Source organism: Loxodonta africana, chromosome 19 (genome assembly GCF_030014295.1).
Source record: "Loxodonta africana isolate mLoxAfr1 chromosome 19, mLoxAfr1.hap2, whole genome shotgun sequence".
In the NCBI taxonomy this organism is placed as follows: Eukaryota; Metazoa; Chordata; class Mammalia; order Proboscidea; family Elephantidae; genus Loxodonta; species Loxodonta africana.
The window spans coordinates 30,223,273-30,243,005 of NC_087360.1; the positions used below are offsets into that span (position 1 = coordinate 30,223,273).

The window sequence follows — 19,733 nt, forward strand, 5'->3', positions numbered from 1 at the left end:
CTTCTCTGTCTTAAGGGGCGAGCCCCATACGCGTCACTTTGCAATTCCAGGAGCGGCCCTCCCCTCGAACGTGCAGATCATGCCTGTGTTTGTGACCGAAGAGGAAGCCGGCGGCCTCCGTGAGTTCCCGGTGGAGCGGATGACTGGGTAAGAAGCTCATAAGTGCCAAATCTCCCACCAAGTTTAGGGACTCCCCTTGCATAGTCTATCCAGACAAGCCCTGGCTTATCCCATCCGTCCCTAACTCCATCTTCCCCAGCACTGTGCCTTGTCAGGGAACATCGGGAAGGTTAGCGTAGTGAGAGGCAGCAAGGCCTAAAGCGATGAGTGTGGGCTTTAATCCCAGAACTGTTACCAATGAACAGTGTGACCTGTGTCCATTTCCCTGCCTCAGCTCAATTATTCCTTCTATGCAATGGACCCAGTAATATCTACTTCCTGGGTTAATTATAGGAGCCCTGACGGTGCAATGGTTAGGCACTCAGCTGCTAACCAAAAAGTCAGCAGTTCAAACCCATCAGCTGGTGTGTGGGAGAAAGATACGGCAGTCTGCTTCTGTAAGGATTACAGTCTTGGAAACCCTTTGGGGCAGTTCTACTCTGTCCTGTAGGGTCACTATGAGTCTGAGCAATAGGTAGGTTAATTGTAAAAATTGAAAATAGCGTATGTATAACACCTAGCATAGGGCCTGACTTAGAGTAGACCCTCCAGATGTAGGTGAGTCTTCCTCAGTGGGCTGTGCCCTTTCAGTCTGTGACCCTGGTGTCACTGCATAAAGCCCAGAGTGAAGCCAGGCATTGTCTTCTTGTCACCCCTGTGGTTTGACCCTGATGGCATCTTAAGCTCTGTGGCCTCAGAAGCCCGCTTGTCACTATGCCTGTGACTTTGAGGGAAGTTGTGCTTCAGTTTCCGGCATGGAGGGGCACTTGCCCTGCGCTCGGGCAGTATGCCCCTCCCTCATGTCTGCCTTGCCCGCCAGCTCTCCTGCCTCGCCAGGCAGACTCCAGGGCAACTCAGCCCAGCACCCTCCAAGGGACTGGAGCACGTCTACACTGAAGAAAAATGCCATCGGGCATGTGGGATCCGTGGCCTGGACATTGGCGACCACCCTAGGGCCCACGTCCCCTGACTTAGCTGGGCTGAATGGCACGGGGGAGAACGGACACCTGTTTGGCCATGATACAGAGAGCATCGAGCCCGCAAAGCTGTACAGCACTGGCAGGAGTGTGGGCTCTGGTCCTCACGGTGCCCTGGTGAAGGAGCCTGGCTTTTCCCAAGGGGAACTTGACTTGTCTGTACTCCACATTCCAGAAGCTTTGGAAATGGAAACATCTTCAGGTCATTCTGCTTTCCTGCACATGCCTGCTGCAGATGGTGGTGGTCCATACCACAGGGAATCAGTCAGCAACCTCGGCAACCCAGAACCCAAGCCTCTTGAGGACCTGCCTGCGGGCACAGCCACCAGTGACCCCCTCCCTCCCTCCCCTCCTATGGTGCCCACCCAGAATGGAGCCCCAGAGGAGCAGGAAGACCTTCCTGGCGACAGCCATCCAGCCCCTATTCCCAGGGATGACCCACTGCTCAGAAGGACCAGCAGGCAATCCTCATCACCTCACTCAGCTTTAAGGCAGAGAGGAGAGAAACCCCCTCTGGAGGAGCAAGCCGGGGGTCTGCGTGCAGGTGGAGTCCACGAGAGCCGTTTGGAGGAGCAAGCCGGGGGTCTGCGTGCAGGTGGAGTCCACGAGAGCCGTTTGGAGGAGCAAGCCGGGGGTCTGCGTGCAGGTGGAGCCCACAAGAGCCGCTCGGGCTCAGCGGACCGTCAGGGCGGCGTCCCCTCTGCAGGCAGAGCTGGCTCACCGTCAGCCCTGGTGGGGCCCCACCTGGGGCTCGTGAGGATGAACCTCTACGTGCACAGTGTGAAGGGGCTAGTGCTGTCCCTGTTGGCGGAGGAGCCGCTGCTGGGGGATGGCCCAGCCATCGAGGAGGTGGTGAGTCCCCCAGCCCCCGCTGCCCCGTGTAGCCAGCCCTCTACTTCCTAGAGCCGGGCCAGGCAGAGAGGATGGTTCCCACACAGCCCTGCCCTGACGCAGAGGGAAGGGGGCGACAAGCCATGGCCTTGAGCTCTGGGTCCTCGTTTGTAAAATGGGGTCACGAGAGTACCTACCTCCCTAGGTTTTTGTGGGGAGACAGTAAGACCATTGAGTAAAGCACACAGCACAGTGCCTGGTGCAAAGGTGTCCAGCAAGTGTAGTCCTCCTTTGTCCTGCTCCTCCCAGGTCACCAGAGCACGGGCCCTCAAGGGAGGAAAGGCCTGAGCTGGAGGCCTGGCGCCAGTGTCCTCTAACCAGGTGCTCTTGCACACAGGCCTTTCCCTCTCTCAGGCTGGACTCCCTGTCGTTAGTTTGGTGGGGATGACTGGCCTGCGTGGTCCAGACGCAGTGTGGCACTGCATGGAGAGACTATGCCGGCCACAGACCTGGCCGCTGCTGTGCTGCTTCGTGCAGCTAACAGCCTCATTTCCTAGGCTGGAAGCTCTCGCCTCTGTCCCAGCTGGAGTCCTTGTCTGCAGTGTCACAGCCTGGGCTGGGAGTTCTTTGGAAACAGCACAGTCCCCTCCATAGCCTCATGATGGTACCATGGTTATCTGGAGCAATTTTCTAGAAGGCCTGGGACATTGGAAAGCTTACCTGGCCCTGGTGGGCTCTCCTTAAACCACTAGCAACCCCTTCCCCACTTAGAGCAGTAAACTGACCTTCTGGGGGCCCATGCTGGTGGTTCAGTTGCTATAGTAACAGCCTTGCTTTAGTTGGCAGGGAAAGTGGTAGCAGTGAGAACAGCAGGCTGGGATTGCTGCAGGACAAATGGTGTCCTGGGGTTTGCCTTGTTTTCGTTGGTAAATCTATATGATTTCTAAGCCTGTCTTATTTGCATGCAGGGCTTGTGACCCTCCATCAGTGAGCAAGTCTCCTTGGAGCACGAAGGAGGGGAGGCTGCCAGGCAGCTTCCTCTGCACAGAGCCCCTGGCAAGAGATTGCACTCCTCTCAAGAGCTGTGTTCCTCAGCTCCCAGATCGCCCAGCTGTGGCTTCTCTGTTTCCTGTACCCTCACTCGCTGTAGCTCTGAGCGACTTTATCCACCTCCTGCTTTGCAGCAACAGGGAGTTGTGGTCGCAGTGCCATACTGTACGTCTCATCTGCCTGACACAGCCTTGGTTTTCATGGTCTGGTCTGCACAGTGCTGAGCCTCAGGATATGTTGAAGGCTCAGTGTGTGGGTGCAGTAATGTGCATTCAATCTCTCTCTCTTTACCTTCCTTCCAAAAAGAGAAAGAAAAAATAGCGCCAGCTGCTCTTTGAGGAGGAAGTAAATTAAGATATATTCTGCATCAACTATAAGAAAACAGACTCGTTGAGATAAAAAAACTCATACAGGTGGTAGGTCCAGAATTCTTGCTTGTTTCTTCTCTTACCCCTCCCATCTCCAGCCTGTCTGTTCCCCCACTGATCTGCCCTTGTAGTGATAGGTGGGAAAGTGAAAAAAGGGATCAGACTCTGCCATCTGTGGCCCTTGGTATATGGATACATCATTTGATTTGTCAAGGCCCATCCATGCTGTTAAGACAACAGCTTCCATGGACTTGCATGTAAAGTAGGGTTTCTTGCTGGGTTCTTGCTGTTAGTCACTATGAAGTCAGTTCTGACTCATGGCGACCCTATGTAGGCCTCAAGAAATAGAATGTGGTTTTATGGAAGAAGAAAAGCTAGGCTTTTCTAAAAAGAGTAGGGGTAACCGACTTTGATCAGCCTGCTGACTTAAGGAGCAGCCTTGTTCAGCAGACACGACAGCTGTATATTTTATAATAGGGAGAAATCTTTTATTGCCTTTTTGCCACAGATCTGCATATAAAATACTTGACCTGCTTTCCCCTAGACCCTCTGCTGTTGCCTAGAAAACCCCAGTCTCCTGCAGAAGGGAGAACTACAGTTCAGATGTGCCATGACCTGTTCCTTGATTGTGTTACATACTGCCAAGGCACCCGTGCGACGTTTTACAACCTTGTCTTGTAGCGGAATCACTTCCCACTGCTATGTCTGGGGCTAGGGGAGCAGGCACTGGGGAGGGCCAGGAGAGCCTGGGGTTGGTTCAGAACAGCAGAGGAAGCTCATACCAGGGGGCAGCATGGAGCCACTGATGGCTTCCTGCTCCAGGCAGATAATCAGTCGCCTTGACCTTCAAATGCAGTGTTCAGATCAATTATTCATTGCTACAAGAGAACGTTGGGCTGTCTGTGTACAGTACTTGAGTCCTGACGTCCATGTGAGAGTGTTGTCGTAAAGTACAAGCGACCTTCCCCACCTTCATGAAACTAGTACCCCTAAGTGAATGTGTGTTCCTGTGCTATTCTCTCTGCACATTGTGGCAGAGATTAGCATTTGAGCCATTTCCTTTGGTATGGACGAGAAGTCAGAAGGTCCAGGAATCTGCCCCAGCTAATTAATTAATTCAGAAGAAAAGCCTGGCAATCTGCTCCCAAAAAATCAGCCCATGAAAACCCTATGGAGCACAGGGTTTCCTGATACACATGGAGTCGTCATGAGTCAGAATCGACTTGATGGCCGCTGATGATAATTAATTACCTCCTAGGACCCTGTGTGGCCCAAGGGTTAAGAGCTTGGTCAGCAGTTGGAATCCACCAGGTGCTCCTTGGAAACCCTATGGGGCAGTTCTACTCTGTCCTGTAGGGTTGCTATGAGTTGCAGTTGATTCAGTGGCAACGGGTTTGGTTCGTTTTTTTTTGTTTTTTTGAGGACCCCACAGGACAGAGTAGAGACGCCCCAGAGGGTTTCCAAGCTGTAATCTTCACAGGAGCAGATCACCAGGACTTTCTATCACAGAACTGCTGGGTGGATTCAAACTACAGGCCTTTCAGGTAGCAGCTGAGTGCTTAACCGCTGTACCACCAGGTCTCCTGTAGGGCTGTTTTGAGGATTACATTATGGAGTGGTATATATTAGGGGCTGGGGAACTTTTTCTGTAAAGGATCAAATAGCAAATATTTTCAGCTTTGTACAGTTCTCAGCTCTGCTGGTGCAGATGAAAGCGGCCATGTTGTTGTTGTTGTTAGGTGCTGTCGAGTCAGTTCCCGCTCATAGCGACCCTATGCACAACAGAACGAAACACTGCCCGGTCCTGCGCCATCCTTACAATCGTTGTTATGCTTGTGTGTGGCTGTGATGCTGGAAGCTATGCCACCGGTATTCAGATACCAGCAGGGTCATCCATGGAAGACAGGTCTCAGCTGAGCTTCCAGACTAAGACAGACTAGGAAGAAAGACCGGGCAGTCTACTTCTGAAAAGCATTAGCTAGTGAAAACCTTATGAATAGCCGAGGAAAGTGGCCATAGAGAATGGTAATGAGTGGGTGTGGCTGTGTTCCAATAACTACTTATTTACTCACATGGAAATTGCAATTTCAGATAATTTTCACATGTCACAAAGTATTCTTCTTTTTTTAATTTTATTCCTCAACCATTTAAAAATATAAGATGGTTCTTAGCTTGCAGGCTGTACAAAAACAGGCTGGATTTGACCCATGGACCATAATTTGGTGATCCCTGGTGTACATGAAAACACTTGGTCACCAGTAAACAAATGTCCACATGTCATCTGACATAGCATCTTGTGATTAACTGTGCACTTAAGGTTAAGAAATCTTGAGTACAAGTTTGGTGGAATACTCTAGAAGTGGAGCTTAATGCCCACAGGCAAAACTCAGGGGTTGGCAGGGCTCCCTCTCCATCCTCTGTGTCGTCGTCCTCGGGGCACTGGCTTGGGATGGGAGAGGTGACTGTCACCAGGTCCCTGTGGTCCAGAAACTGCCAGTGAGGCTGTGATTTGATGTCATGGTGAAGGCTTGTACGTGTACACACACACACATTGATTCAAACAGGAAGCTCATTAGCATCTGTTAAACTACTCAGAGTTGGTTAGGCTCCTGCAGATGACCTGAGCTATTGTGCTTGTCTTTCTTGAGCGTACATCCATCCTTTTACTTAACTCTACACCTTCCGTTTAAACCACACAGCTCCTAAGTTGAACATGCGTGCAGTTGGCTTTGTTCATATATTCGTTCACTTGATGGCTCTTTACTTAGCATCTGGTGGGAACGAAGAACTCGGCTAGGGATTGGGGGTCCAGAGATGAGCACATAAAACAAAGCTGTGGATGTCAAGCCCGGTGACTTTAAATATTGCTTCTAAGACACAAAGAAAAACTAATTTAATGCCAATATGCTAACAAAAATAGCACTTGAGCCTCATAACCTTCACTTCAGAAGCATTCTGTTTGCCCTCCATTTTCGTACACAGCTGTTGAAAGTCATCAGTCCACAGACAAGCCTTTCGTCCTCATTAAGAGACAGCACCTCTTTAATAATGCTAGTTGTCATTTAGTGATGCTTTTTAAAAATGCCTTGCCTCAGGATAGCACGTTCGAGTTTACAGGGGACTTTTGTATGCATTGTTTCACGTACTCCACTCAACAGCCCTGCATAATATTCCGATTTTGCAGATGAACAAACAAACAAAAAAAGGCACAGAAAATTTAACAGCTTTCCGTGGGTCATTTGGCCAGGAGGAGGCTGAGCCAGGATGGCCTGCATCGGCGAACTGTCTGATGCTCATGGATGATGGCCTTCCTGTGGCTGCAGCAGCCCCAGAGAGGCCAGGGCCCAGGGAGGCTGGGAGAGCCACCGGAGGCCCCATTTCCAGCCTGAGCCCATCAGGACATGACTGGTGTACTTGGTCCAGCCCAAAGTGGACCTCAAAGAATTATGTTGCAGAAGAATATTTAAGGATGAGGAAAGTTGCTCATGCTGTATACCTTTAGGTTAAAAAAAAAAAAAAAAAAGACCCTGTTATCAATCATTATGGCTTGATCTCATTTTTATAAGAGAAGATTTACACAAAAGTGTTCTCAGCCATACCTGCACATTACTTGTCTTCTGGTAGAAGGTGTTTGCAAATATAGGTGCCTGGACCTTAGCTCCTTGGCAGCCTTCCTCAGCTGGGTTCCTCCCTAACCACGGAACACAGAGAACCGTTTGCCTGACACTTCTCAGTCCTTCCAAGGGCAGCGCATAGCTAGTACCTCTAGGTGCATGGGAGAGAGGTTAGCTCATTACATACAGTGGAGGACTTCTCAACCCAGACCGGGAGAGGAAGACTGGGGTGGGGCCCATGCCGTCTGGATTGTTAACAGGGCAGCCTGGTGGGGATAGTCCGTGGTGTCACCGGTGGCTCTTACTGGGTGGGGATGTTAGGGGTCATTTTTCTTTACTGGTTTTCTCCCTTTAAGTTTTTCTTTCCCTGCTCATCTCTGTTTTATACAATATAACCCTTTATTTAAAAAAGCAGTGAGAGAGCATAAGTGTGAAAGTTAGTACTTCTCTAAAGACAGGCAAAAAAATGGGGAGTCCAGAAAGCTAAATCAGGTGGCCACTAAGGTATTCTTTGGATTGTTGTCTTTTAACTAAGTCCATGGTGAAAGAGAAAGCCCTCAGCGCGTGACTCTCTCCTGGCCCTTTACAGTACCACAGTAGCCTGGCGTCCCTGAATGGGCTGGAGGTCCACCTGAAGGAGACGCTCCCCAAAGACGAGGCTGCCCCGGTGAACAGCACGTACAACTTCACGCACTACGACAGCATTCAGAACGTGCTGATGGGTAAGGAGCAGACACTGCGCCCAGAGGCGCGCCGGCACGGGGGTGCCTGGAGAGTGGGGGAAGGTTGGGACTCAGGGCCGAGCACCAGGGTCCCTGTGCAGAGTTGCCTGATGCAGCTTAGCACTGGCTGCTCTCTGCGTGCAGCCTGGCTCCCACCATCATTAGAATTCACTTGGCAAATACTTGTCTTTCTTTGGTCCTTTCCCCAGCCTGTTAAGAGAAGCTCACACATGCTCAAATACCTGTGATAAGGTCTGTCTCTGTTTTGCGATGCATGTGCAGAGCCTGGGTGTGCTCGTTGTTGAGGACAGTGTGTACTTTCTGGCATGGTGGCAGCAGTTGGGGCCCAGCATCCCTACACCTTTGGTACCCTCCCTCTCGGCATCCACATCTGTGACCTTGAGCCAGGCTCTGTCCCCATTACAGTGCAGGGGGCTAGAGGGGCGGGAGGAGAGGAGTCTGCCGTCACAACCTCTGTGTCCTCTTCCCGAAGCAAACCTGCCACTGGTGGCCACAGCCCAGGATCACCGCTTCCTCCAGGCCGTCAGACTGATGCATTCTGACTTTGCCCAGCAGCCCGCGCTGTACGAGATGACTGTCAGGTGAGTCTTTGCCTGTGCTGCTTGCTGCTCAAACAGACTCCAAACCTTCTTCCTAGGGGTCCGAGCCAGTGCTGCACTCGTAAGTAAATGACAAACATTCTAGTTACTCCACTCAAGGCCTGCCCTTATTTGCCCCTGTTGCTGCCATCATCTACGCCCATTCACTCATGGGTTGTGTATATCCTGAGTCCCTTTCTGGGGCCTGGACCTGGTTTAGGCTCTGGGGATACAACAGTGAAAAAAGCCTCAAGGCCCTCACTGTCATAACAGAATGCTACTATAACAGATACCACAAGTGGATGGCTTTAACAAAGAAAAATTTATTTCTTCACGGTTGTTGTTGTTAGGTGCCGTCAAGTTGGTTCCGATTCATGGCGACCCCACGCACAACAGAACGAAACACTGACCAATCCTGCACCATCCTTACAATCATTGTTATGCTTGAGCGCATCGTTGCAGCCACTGTGTCAGTCTACCTCATTGAGGGTCTTCCTCTTTTCCACTGACCCTGTACTTTGCCAACCATGATGTCCTTCTCCAGGGACTGATCGATCCCTCCTGACGACATGTCCAAAGTATGTAAGATGCAGTCTCGCCATCCTTGCTTCTAAGGGGCATTCTGGTTGTACTTCTAAGACAGATTTGTTCATTCTTTTGGCAGTCCATGGTATATTCAATATTCTTCGCCAACACTGCAATTCAAAGGCATCAGTTCTTCTTCAGTCTTCCTTATTCATTGTCCAGCTTTCACATGCATATGATGCGATTGAAAATACCATGGCTTGGGTCAGGCACACCTTAGTCTTCAGGGTGACGTCTTTGCTCTTCAACACTTTAAAGAGGTCCTTTGCAGCAGATTTGCCCAAAGCAATGCGTTGTCTGATTTCTTGACTGCTGCTTCCATGGGTGGTGATTGTGGATCCAAGTAAAATGAAATCCTTGACAACTTCAGTCTTTTCTCCGTAAGTCATGATGTTGCTCATTGATCCAGTTGTGAGGATTTTTGGGTTTTTTTTTAGTAAAATAGGCTAAATTCAGGGTGTCAGCTCCAGGGGAAGGCTTTCTTTCCCTGTTGGCCTTCTTATCAATCTTCCCTTGGACTAGGATCTTCTCTGTATAGGGACTCAGGTCCAAAGGACATGCTCTGCTCCTGGAGCCTCTTTCTTGGTGATATGAGGTCCCCTCCACTGCTCGCTTCTCTTTCCTTTTTATCTCTTGAGAGATAAAAGGTGGTACAGGCCACACCCCAGGGAGAGCCCCTTTACATTGGATCAGGGATGTGACCTGGTAAGGTTGTTACTATCCCACCCTAATCTTCTTTAACATAAAATAACAATCACAAAATGGAGGACAACCACACAATACTGGTAATCTCGGCCTAAACAAGTAAACACATATTTTTGGGGAACACAATTCAATCCATGACACTGAGGAAGTATTTCCTGGTCATCAGTGATGCTTCAATAATGTGGTTGTCTTCCTCATTAAAAAGAATAAAAACATTTGGACTTCTCAGAAACATAGAAAGTGGCACATTTCCCCTCCCCATCCCATCAGCCACCCAAGAAATAACCATAGTTAACAGTTTGGTGTCTGTTACCCCAGGTTTTATTTTTAGTTTAATTTTTTGTATACAGAGTAGATTAGTATTTAAAAAAGTATTTTAATATTCTTTTAAAAAAATAGAATCTCACTAATGTACTGTGCTACTAGCTGGTTTTTTCACTTTACTGTATACCTCGAACATCCCATCAGTAGGTGTGGATCTGTTAATGATCGCTGTCATTTACGGTATTTAACCACCAAATTTGATTTTTTTGTCTCTACGTGCTTTTTTTATGAAACCGGTAGCAGAAGATAAGGCAAGTTATAGGGCCAGAAGGGGCTTGGCTGCCATGTTCCAGGCATTTGTTGTCCGTAGCATTCCATTTAGTTCTTGGAACCATCTGGTCAAGTGCATTATTTAATCCCCATTTTACAGATGAGGAAATTGAGGCACGAATAGGAGAAGTGACTTGTCCCAGGGCCACATTCTTAGTCAAGTGGCAGAGCCAGGATCTGAACCCAAGTCTCTTTGACTCTGAAGTGCATATTTTTTGCACACACGTTTCAAGGTTAAGGAGGTGTGCGGGAAGGGTATGGTGTCTGGACTCTCATGGACGTGTGTTGGAGTCCTGTCACTATGACCATGCTAATGTTCTGCCTCCTGCCACACTTGAGTGCCAGGTACTTCTGCTGCATGGCACCATCTCTGTCTAATATTGCAATTTATCTTTCCAAAATAAATGTGTCTTCTCTGGCATCAGTTCAGAGCTGCCCCAGGCTGGCAACCTAAATGTGATTTTTATCCACAGTCACTGATTTGGGAACTGGCTGTGTTGACTGTGTGTGTCTCTGTGTGCGTGTGTGTGTGTGTGTGTATGTGTGTGTGTGTCTTTTGTTGGAGAAGGAACAAGTAAGGTGCTAGCATCTGACCCACTAAGCACCTTGTGGCTCTGCAGTACTTTTCCTTCCTTGGAGCTGAGAGGGCCCCCCCTCCCCGTAAGAATTCTTCAGGATTGGGATCTGTAGCTCAAGTCATTTGTTGAGAGATTATTTTAGTAACAGTAATAAAAACAACAACAACCATTTCTTAATCGTTCACCATGTGATAACCCCTAAGGCAATTTATTGTATTTCTTCTTACTTATTTAATCTCTTTTTTAAAAAATCCTTGAGATAAGTCCTGTTGTCATCTCTGTTTTACAGATGAGAAAACGGAGACTCAGAAAGGTTAAGTAGCTTAGCCAAGGGCACACAGCTAGGAAGTGGTAGGTCTGGGAGTAGCACCCAGGTGTGCCTGACTCCAGGTTCATGCCCGTGGCTGCCAGGCCAGCGGCCTCCTCCCATTGCTGTGAGAAGTGCTTGACCTGCTGGTCTAGAGAGTGGCATAAATCACTTTAGCCAGGTGGGCCGTTGAGCCCCTCGAGGCCCAGAGGAGAAGCTGGAGGAGGATAGGATTCTCCTCGCCCCCTTACATGCTAGGAGAGATCTGGGAGGGGACCTTAGCAATCCCTGACTCTACTCTCTCTTACTAGATATGGGGACACTGAGGTCCAGTGAGGAAATGACTTGCCCAGGTTCCCATAATAGTTAGAGACAGGCAGGAACGGGGAACCAGGTGGGTGCCTAACTCTAGAGCCGGTTGCTCCCCAGTGGATCCTCCCTCTACTTCTCTACCCACAGAGTTTCTGTGAGATGACTTCGCATCCCTAACGTCTCCTCTGACCGCCCCCAGGGTGGGCAGAGGACTAAACACTGTGCTTTAATGGCGTCATTACATCATTGCGGAGGCAGGGCTTTCTGAGCCTTAGGGTCCTTGTCTCAAAAATAGGGATCATACCACTATAGCACAGGGCTCATATGAGTTGTAAACCAGAGAATACTCGGCAGGCATTCTGCATCGCCCTGGGCACACAGCACATGAAACATGCACTCAACAGTTCATTTATTCGATAATTACAACTTCAGGCTCAGTGGCTGCAGTCACCATGGTAGTCCCAGCATCCAGGACGTTGAAAGGAAAGAAAGACTCTTATTGCACTAAAACCTGAAACTCAGTGCACAATTGGGAGCCTGCACCACGGTGGCGCACACACAGTTCTCGGTGTGCTGGGGCTTCTGTGACGAGAGAACTTTCTAGGGTCTTCGTGGTCTGAGATTTGCACAGGCAGCATCGGAATGTGGTCTTCTTCCTCCCCAGGAATGCCTCCACAGCTGTGTACGCCTGTTGCAACCCCGTCCAGGAAACCTACTTCCAGCAGCTGGCCTCTCCAGCACGGAGCTCGGGCTTCCCCAGTCCTCAGGACGGCGCCTTCAGCCTCTCTGGCAAAGCCAAGCAGAAGCTGCTCAAGCATGGGGTGAACTTGCTGTGAACTGCGCCTGCCGGAGGAAGCTTCTTATCCAGGAGGTGACTGTAAAGTGGAACGCCAGCAGTGCCGGCTCTGCCTTTTTAAGTAGAAAAGGGTGCTCTATTTTATTTTTCTTGGAATAGTCCCTTTTTCAGGAATGTCATATTTGAGTTTATATTACCCCTTCTGTAGATTTGGGGGTGTATAGTTCTTCAGGTCAGGAGACCTAGAGCACTTGATACAGAACTGTATTATCTGGGCAGCATTGGGGCCAGAGTGGGTGCTTTGGCTCCTTGTACCAAAGAGGTGCAGGCCCAGTTCGTCTGTCCTGTTGAATTGAGCCTGAGGCTTTTGACATTACTGCTGCTATGCTATCCTGGCCGTAAGTAGCACCACGACATTGCAGGTTGGCCTTTTTTCTGGAACTGGGTTGTTCCCAGCCTGGATTGGTTGTCCAACCTTTTCACCAGGGTGGGTGGTTTGAGTTATGACTTCACAGTGAGGAGATGGACTTCTCAGCAAGCAGACCAGACGTTCCCCCACTCCTCCGTGTAGGTGTTCCTCAAGGGCTCCTTGCGGGAGGTCTGGATGCTGACTGCAGGGAAGCAGCCCAGGATGTGGAAAGCACCTCTTTTGAATTCTTCTGGAGCTGTGTTCAAAACTAGGAACCTGTTTTGTGGCATAGCCCCTGTGGAGGCACATCTTGATACCGTGGAAGGGAGTCTGGGTTTTAGAGAAAATTAAGTGCCCTGTGGGGCCGAGACCAGAGCACTAGGTGGTGGTGACCCAGGTGGTGTGGTGTGGTTAGAAGTGGGCTGTGGGAGGGGTTACTCTGGAGTGAGTGTCCCCAGATAGGAGTTGCCAAAATGTTTTTGGACCAAAGCAAAATTGTGCTTTTCAGCAGTGGCTATGTGAAAGGAAACAGCGTTCGTTCGTACGTTTCTGGGCTGGTGTGGTATTTAAACATCAGGTCTGTCACCTTATAGTCAGGTATGTTACGGATCACAGGGTGAAAATATTTACTGCAATCTTGTGAATGTTTACTGGAAGTTCCTGAGGTTCCTTCTGGAAACTGCGATGTTAATAATTTCATGTTAATGAACAAGTATCTAATGTTTATGGTGTGATGTATTTTTCTGAAAACAAACTTCCAAGGGCTAAAAATAAAATAATCGGTAGCACTCTTGAGTTCTGAGTAATTAAAAAGAAAAATACTAACATTTCTAATACCAAAGTTAAGGTTTTAAAAAAAAAGTTGCCCCAGAGTCAGTTCTGAATCATGGTGACCCCATGTGTATCAGAGTAGAATTGCGCTCCATAGGGTTTTCAGTGGCTAACTTTGGGGAAGTAGATCTCCAGGCCATTCTTCCAGGATACTACCTCTGTTTAGACTCGAACCACCAGCCTTAGAGTTAGCAGCCAAGTGTATGAAATATTTGCACCACCCAGGGCCTCCTAAGGTGAGGTCAATATACCCTGTATACCCATGTGTGCATGTATTTTGTGTGGACACAGTTCTCTTTTCCTTCCACAGATTCAGTGTGGCCAGGTAAGGCAGCGCGTGAGGGTGACTGGGCTGCTCCTACAGCCAACCAGGTACATGTCACCCTCTCCTCTCACCTCTCCTTGGGTCCCTCCTCTGCCTAGCCAAAGAGGGTGACCTTCCCAGATGGAGGAGGATCCTACCTCATCGAACTTCTTTGCTAGAATCTCTAAGAAAAAATTTATTGCGAGTTTCTGTGCCAGCCTCTCGAGGAACCTTCCCATGACTAACTCGTATATAGCACATTCCTTTTCTGTCGTGGTGTATTTTTAAGCTGCCACACTTCTCCTTTTGCTAATTGATTCTTCAGATTCGAGAGGTCCCCAGCCTTGAGCTCTGTGAAATTACAACCTGTTATGTGTTGAAACATGGACAGAATTTGGAGTCCAGAGCCCATTTTAGCCTGCCGAGTGGTCGCTGAACTCACTGCCTGTGTTTGAGGACTCTTCCAAACAAGATTTGTGTCACGAGAAAATCGCTTGGCTGTCCCAGGCCTCTTCCTGGATGTCATGCCATCAACAGATGTTAATCTTATTTGCTTTGCTTCCAGAAACCTCTCTTCCCACCTAATCTCATCCAGCTGCCTTTGAGCCTGAAAATGCTTTTAACACAAAATTCTTTTGTTTCTAAGAATCAATGCTCTCTGGGCAGCCAGCAGTCTCCTCTTTAAAGCTTACCTGCAAGTTGAGACTTTATCAAATGAAGAGCGTGAGTTAAACACAGCAGAATGTGCAGGCCCGCTTCTGTGGTCTTTTAAAAATATGTCTACAAGTTTTTGCTACAAATTCGGGACCTAATTTCCCTTCCCCTTGAGTGTGAGCTGTACTTCCTGACTGGTTTCTAAGGAGTAGAATGTGGCAGAAATGATGGAGTGTGACTTACAAGGGTAGGTTATAAAAGACATTATGGCTTCTGTCTCTCTCTCACTCTCTTGTTTCACTCGTTTTGGGGAAAACTGGTGGCCATGTCAAGAGGAAATTCAAGCAGCCCTGTGGGGAAGTGCTCATGATGAGGGATGGGGCCTCCTGCCAGCCCCGTGTGAGTGAGCCATTGTGGAATGGAAGCAGCCTCTCCTGCCCCATTGAAACCTTCAGATGAGTGCAGCCCAGCTGGCTGACATCCTGACTGCAGCCACATGAGAGACCATGAAGCAGAACCACCTGGCTAAACACTTCTGAATTCTTAACGCTCAGAAAGTATGTGAGATAACACATGGATGCTATTTTAAGTCCCGGTTTTGGGGCTATTTGCCAGGCAGCAGTAGGTACCTAACACACTTGCATGTCCATACCACATCCACCAACCCAGGGTCCCTGGAGCCTTCACGCAGGTGACTCTGTAGCCGAATGCATCGTCTCTGTCCATCCAGGACAGCAGACTCCACTGCCTGTTCAGAGATAAAGTGGAAGGCTCTGGGATGGGCCAGGTCCTGCCAGTTGCTCAGCGTCTGCCACCTGTGAAGTGTGAGGATGAAGTTAGATTCCCACCTGGAAAGACTCTGTTGCCAAGGGGCACTTTGAGCCTGAGGGAAGTACCTAGGCATATCTGTTCAAATCTCCTTGACAGCGGGAGCAAGTGGATACTTGAGCTTTGTTGAATTCATTCTCCCCAAGTGTCTCTCGTGCATATTTCACCCCCTTGAGATGCTTCACATTCCTCCAGTCACCGCATTCCTAACACCCCACCCCGTGAGGAGTTGCATCCTCACAACAGGCTCTGTGTCATGGGCTAAATACTGCCACCCCCACCCCCGACCCCATGCAAAGTTATGGATGCTCACTTATATGATGAAGTGTTTGCAGATGTGACTAAAGATTTTGAGATGAGATTAGCCTGGGTTATCCCAGTGAGCCCTGAACGCCATTACAAGTGACCTTATAAGAGAGAGGCAGGGGGAGATTAGACAGAGAGAAAAAGGCGATGTGAAGACTGAGCAGAGACTAGAGTGATGCAGCCACAAGCCAAGGAATGCTGGCAGCCACCAGAAGCTGGAAGAGGCAAGAAATGGATTCTTCCTAGAAAGAATTTCAGACCAATCAAACTGATTTTGGACTTCGGGCCTTCAGAGAATAAATGTCCATTACTTTAAGCCACCAAGTTTGTGGTCATTTGTTACAGCAGCCACAAGAAGCAAATACAGCCTGAAAGCGTGATATCTTTGTCCTAGCAATCCCAAGCTCTCTCTCTTTGAGCCCCAGAGCACTGGTGGGGCCGGAGAGAGGGGGGTCATACCACAAAAGGTCTTGAGTCATTGCCAGGGTTTGGGAATTCTTCCTGGGGCAGAGGGGAGCCATTTAAGCAGGGGAGTCAGTCGATCTGGTTCTAGTTGGAAGTCACTGGCTCCTGAATGGGTGACAACCAGGCAAGAGCGGGAACAGCAGGAGGCTGCTGTGGGGGTGCAGGCAGGAGAGGGGAGTGGCTGGACAAGAGGGAATGGGCAGAAGTGAGGACTAGTTAGGAGCTTGGCACTAAGGACTTGGATATAGGTAACTTGTGTGGGGGGTGGGGTGAGAGGTGGGGGTTGGGGGAAGGGTAGAGGTACTTGGCTACTTTGTGACAGGCACTGTCTCCAGATGGAGAAAGCAGCTGGGGAAAACCCCTGCTCTCAAGGAGCTCCTAGTCCAGGGAGTAGGCAGGAAATGGATGCCAAGTAGGTTCACCCCGCTCCTGTGACATGCGTGTGGGCGCACACACCCATGCACGCACGCATTCCTGTCCCCACCCCCCTTCACTGTTGGTTGATTCTGCTTTGCTTCCTTGTTCTTGGCCTTTCTAGAGATAGGAAGGGCAGGGATCAGATTAGGTTGTGGTAAATACTCTTTTAAAAAGGTTCTGAGGGCTTCAAGGTGGGGAAAGGACACCTCTGTTTATTTAAAACACCCAAACCACGAATCAGCTGGATTTCTCCCAGAAATAAAAGTGGGAGTGCCTTTTGGACCCTGTCATGAGCCAAGAGGCCATTTCAGGATTGCTGGTGTGTGCCCAGGCCCAAGCGTGAGTGCTGGCCCTTCTCTCCTGCCCGCTTCTAATCCGCTGCACCCAGAGAGCTCCACAGGAAGAGCTTGGGGCCCTGACCACTGGATAGGAAGGCCCATGGGCAAGAGGGGGGTGAGACACACCATCCCTGTGTGTGCTGGTGAAAAGGCACTTTATGTCCTTGATCCCCAAGCAGCCTTAAAGGAGGCCTGCAGCAGCAGGAGCACGTGGGCTTTGGTGTCATTGACCTGGGTTTAAGTCGCAGCTCTGTGACTTCCTGCTGTGGAAACGGGCAAGTTACTGTACTTCCCAGAACCTCAGTGTCCTCCTCTCAAATTGGAGAGGAAAAGGTAGTGTGTGTAAAGGCCTTGGCATATTGTGGGCCCCAGAAAATGGGAGTTCAATATGAATGCTCCGAGAATGGAAACGGGGTCCCTCTGCGTGCCCTTGAGCATGCTTCAAAGGTAGGCCTATGTGCGTCTAGAGTTAGGAGGACATGCTGAAGTGCAAACTTGTATACCTTGCACATGGCCTTGTCCAAGTCAACCTCCGGCCCTAAGCCCAGGTTTTCTCGTGCCAAATGTGCCTAACTGTTCCTACTCACCCTGAAGTGTAGCCACAAGGACTGGAATGGCACGGTGTCTGAGAAGGAACCCCACAGGGTGCATAGTGCTCGAAGTGATTTGGGGGTGCCTAAAGCACTCGGCTGCTAACCAGAAGGTCAGGGGTTCAAACCCACCAGCAGCTCCGTGGGAGAAAGACCTGGTGATCTGCTCCCGTGGATTACAGCCTAGGAAACCCTACGGGGCAGTTCTCCTCTGTCATAATGTTGCTATGAGTCAGAATCAACTCGATGGCACCCAACAACAACAAAGGGCCAGAGGTGGAAAATACAGGACAGGGTTAGGTAATCAGAAGTTAGGACCAATGAGTGTGCCTGGAAGTGAGGCAGAAAGTAAATCAGGCCCTGTGCGTGCTGCCTCCTGCCACCCAATGCTGCAGTCTGAGTTGCACGGCCATCTGTCAGCAGCTCTAAAATATATGGCCTTATTCTGTCCTGTGTTTACATCTGGTTAGCAAGAGTCCGCTGGGGAGGTGAATGTTATGGGGAACCTGCTGGCAGCGTTTTCCACTTAGCCTTTGCTACTCTATTTACATTGAAAAATGTGTGGAGTGCCACCCATTCACCGAGAACTTGATGGAAGATTATCTTACTTAAGCCTGATTCTGGGTCTGTGAAAGGAAGCACTAGGCCTGTTTTGTAGATGAAGCTCATGATGTGGATTAGGATTTTTGGATGGCAAGGAACAGAAACACAAATCAAACGGCTTCAGGATAAAATGGGAGTTTATTGGCTCATGTCACTGAAAAGTCCAGAGATAGGCTGGTTCCGGGCGGAGCTGTATTCAGGGCTCTAATGCTCTCGCCGGGGTGGGAGCTGTTTTCCTCTGTGGGTTTCACGTTCAGGTGTTCTTCCCACTAGATCTCACCTCTCCCCTGAAACACACTCCAGGGAAAGTTGCTTTTCTTTCTTCGTGATCCAGCTAAAGAACTTGGACCATGTGCCCATCTCTGACCCAATCTCTGAAAGGCCAGGAGCTTGGAAGGCTCTCACTGGCCAGGTCTGGATGACGTGCCCAGCCTGAAGCTGATGATAGATAGTTCAGGTCCACAGAAGAGCAAGGGCTGAGAAAAGTATGTAATGGTGTTGCCAGAGGCTAATCAGAGTACTGTAGGCCAGAGATGGTTAAAAACAGTAGCCAACTCCTAGAGGCCAAGGTTAGGTGACTTGCTGAGCATTACACAGGGATGGAGCCCAGATGTTAACCTCAAGCTGGTTGGCTCTGAAGCCACCGCCAAGGCTTCCCACGCTTTGCTGCAGTTTCCCCCTCCCTTACAGCCTGCCAGGCTGGGTTTCTAACTGCGACTTGGCCCAACCACACCTTGGACCCTAACCATGGTTTGAACTTGGTGCCAAAATCCCGTGCATGTGCAAACCAAGGTCTCTGCGCATGCGCAGGACCTGAAGCGCCATGGCCCCAAAACTGACCCCAGACCTGAACTTCACTGGAGAGAAAGATGTTTTCTGCCACACAGCTGCACCCAAGCTCATTTACAAGGTGAAAGTTCCCTTTGTTTACAAATGACTCAACACCTGGATCTCCAAATATGGACATGGGAAGGACCAGGGTGTTGGATTTCAGGCGCCAGTCCCACCCCCTGAGGACTGGAAAGCACAAAAGCTCCAAGCTCCCATGGGGCTGGGAGCTCCTGGTCTTTCTGCTGCTAGGCCCCAAGTTGCTCCTTCTTCGTACAAACAACAAATTTTCACTCTCTGTTTCCCTTGCAACTGGTGGTGTGGCATCCATCTTATTTCGGTTGGCTAATAAGACAGGACAAAAACTCTCGTTTGATTACAGTTCCAAAGGCCTTGCCACTCCAGCTACTCAGCAGAGACTCTCAGCTGCAGCTACACGTTAGAGCCACAGTAGGAAGAGTTAAAAAGTATGATGCCTGGCCCCAGACAAAGTAAGGAGTGTCTCTGGGTGTCTGGGGGTACGGCATGGGCATCGGAAATTTCTCAAAAGCTCCCCAGGTGATTATACTGTGCAGCCAAAGTCAAGAACCAGTGAATCAGAATTACCCTTCACCTCCCCACTCAATGTCTTGGGCACTCAATGTCAGAAGTCTTGATCACTGTCACTAAAGAAAGGCTCACATCCCAATGTGGGTAACCTTGTGGATAATTAGGAGGTGCCTGAAAGAAGGGGCTTGGGATCAGGAGACGTGGGATGTGACCTTATGTAAGCCCAGTAACTGGTCTGGCCTAGATGGTACATATGTAAAGGGACCTGAAGCCAGCTCTGAGTGGAAGGCAGGAGCTCTCATTTGCAGCCAGTGTGAAGCTGGGCCAATGGGTTGGCTCCCCTTTCTCACCTTGAGCATCCTTTGCTACCACATGTAAATTATTTTAGCAATTGCCTAGTTGGCAATGCACGCT

At 49.6% G+C, this 19,733-nt stretch overlaps 1 protein-coding gene across 6 annotated transcripts in view; it reads left to right on the forward strand.

The window, feature by feature from the left end:
• Positions 1–12,350, forward strand: part of HPS4 (HPS4 biogenesis of lysosomal organelles complex 3 subunit 2) — a 34,018-nt gene extending 21,668 nt beyond the window's left edge. For 5 of the 6 annotated variants that reach the window (XM_064272520.1, XM_064272526.1, XM_064272521.1 and 2 more), the window contains 6 exons: positions 51–147; positions 980–1,988; positions 7,589–7,721; positions 8,215–8,323; positions 8,671–8,898; positions 12,066–12,178. In XM_064272520.1, coding sequence (XP_064128590.1) covers positions 51–147; positions 980–1,988; positions 7,589–7,721; positions 8,215–8,323; positions 8,671–8,851 — 1,529 coding nt within the window. In that variant the 3' untranslated portion in view covers positions 8,852–8,898; positions 12,066–12,178. Of the gene's footprint in view, positions 1–50; positions 148–979; positions 1,989–7,588; positions 7,722–8,214; positions 8,324–8,670; positions 8,899–12,065 lie in introns of all 6 variants that reach the window. The other variant, XM_064272525.1, reaches the window with a different exon arrangement.
• Positions 12,351–19,733: the final 7,383 nt, after the last annotated feature.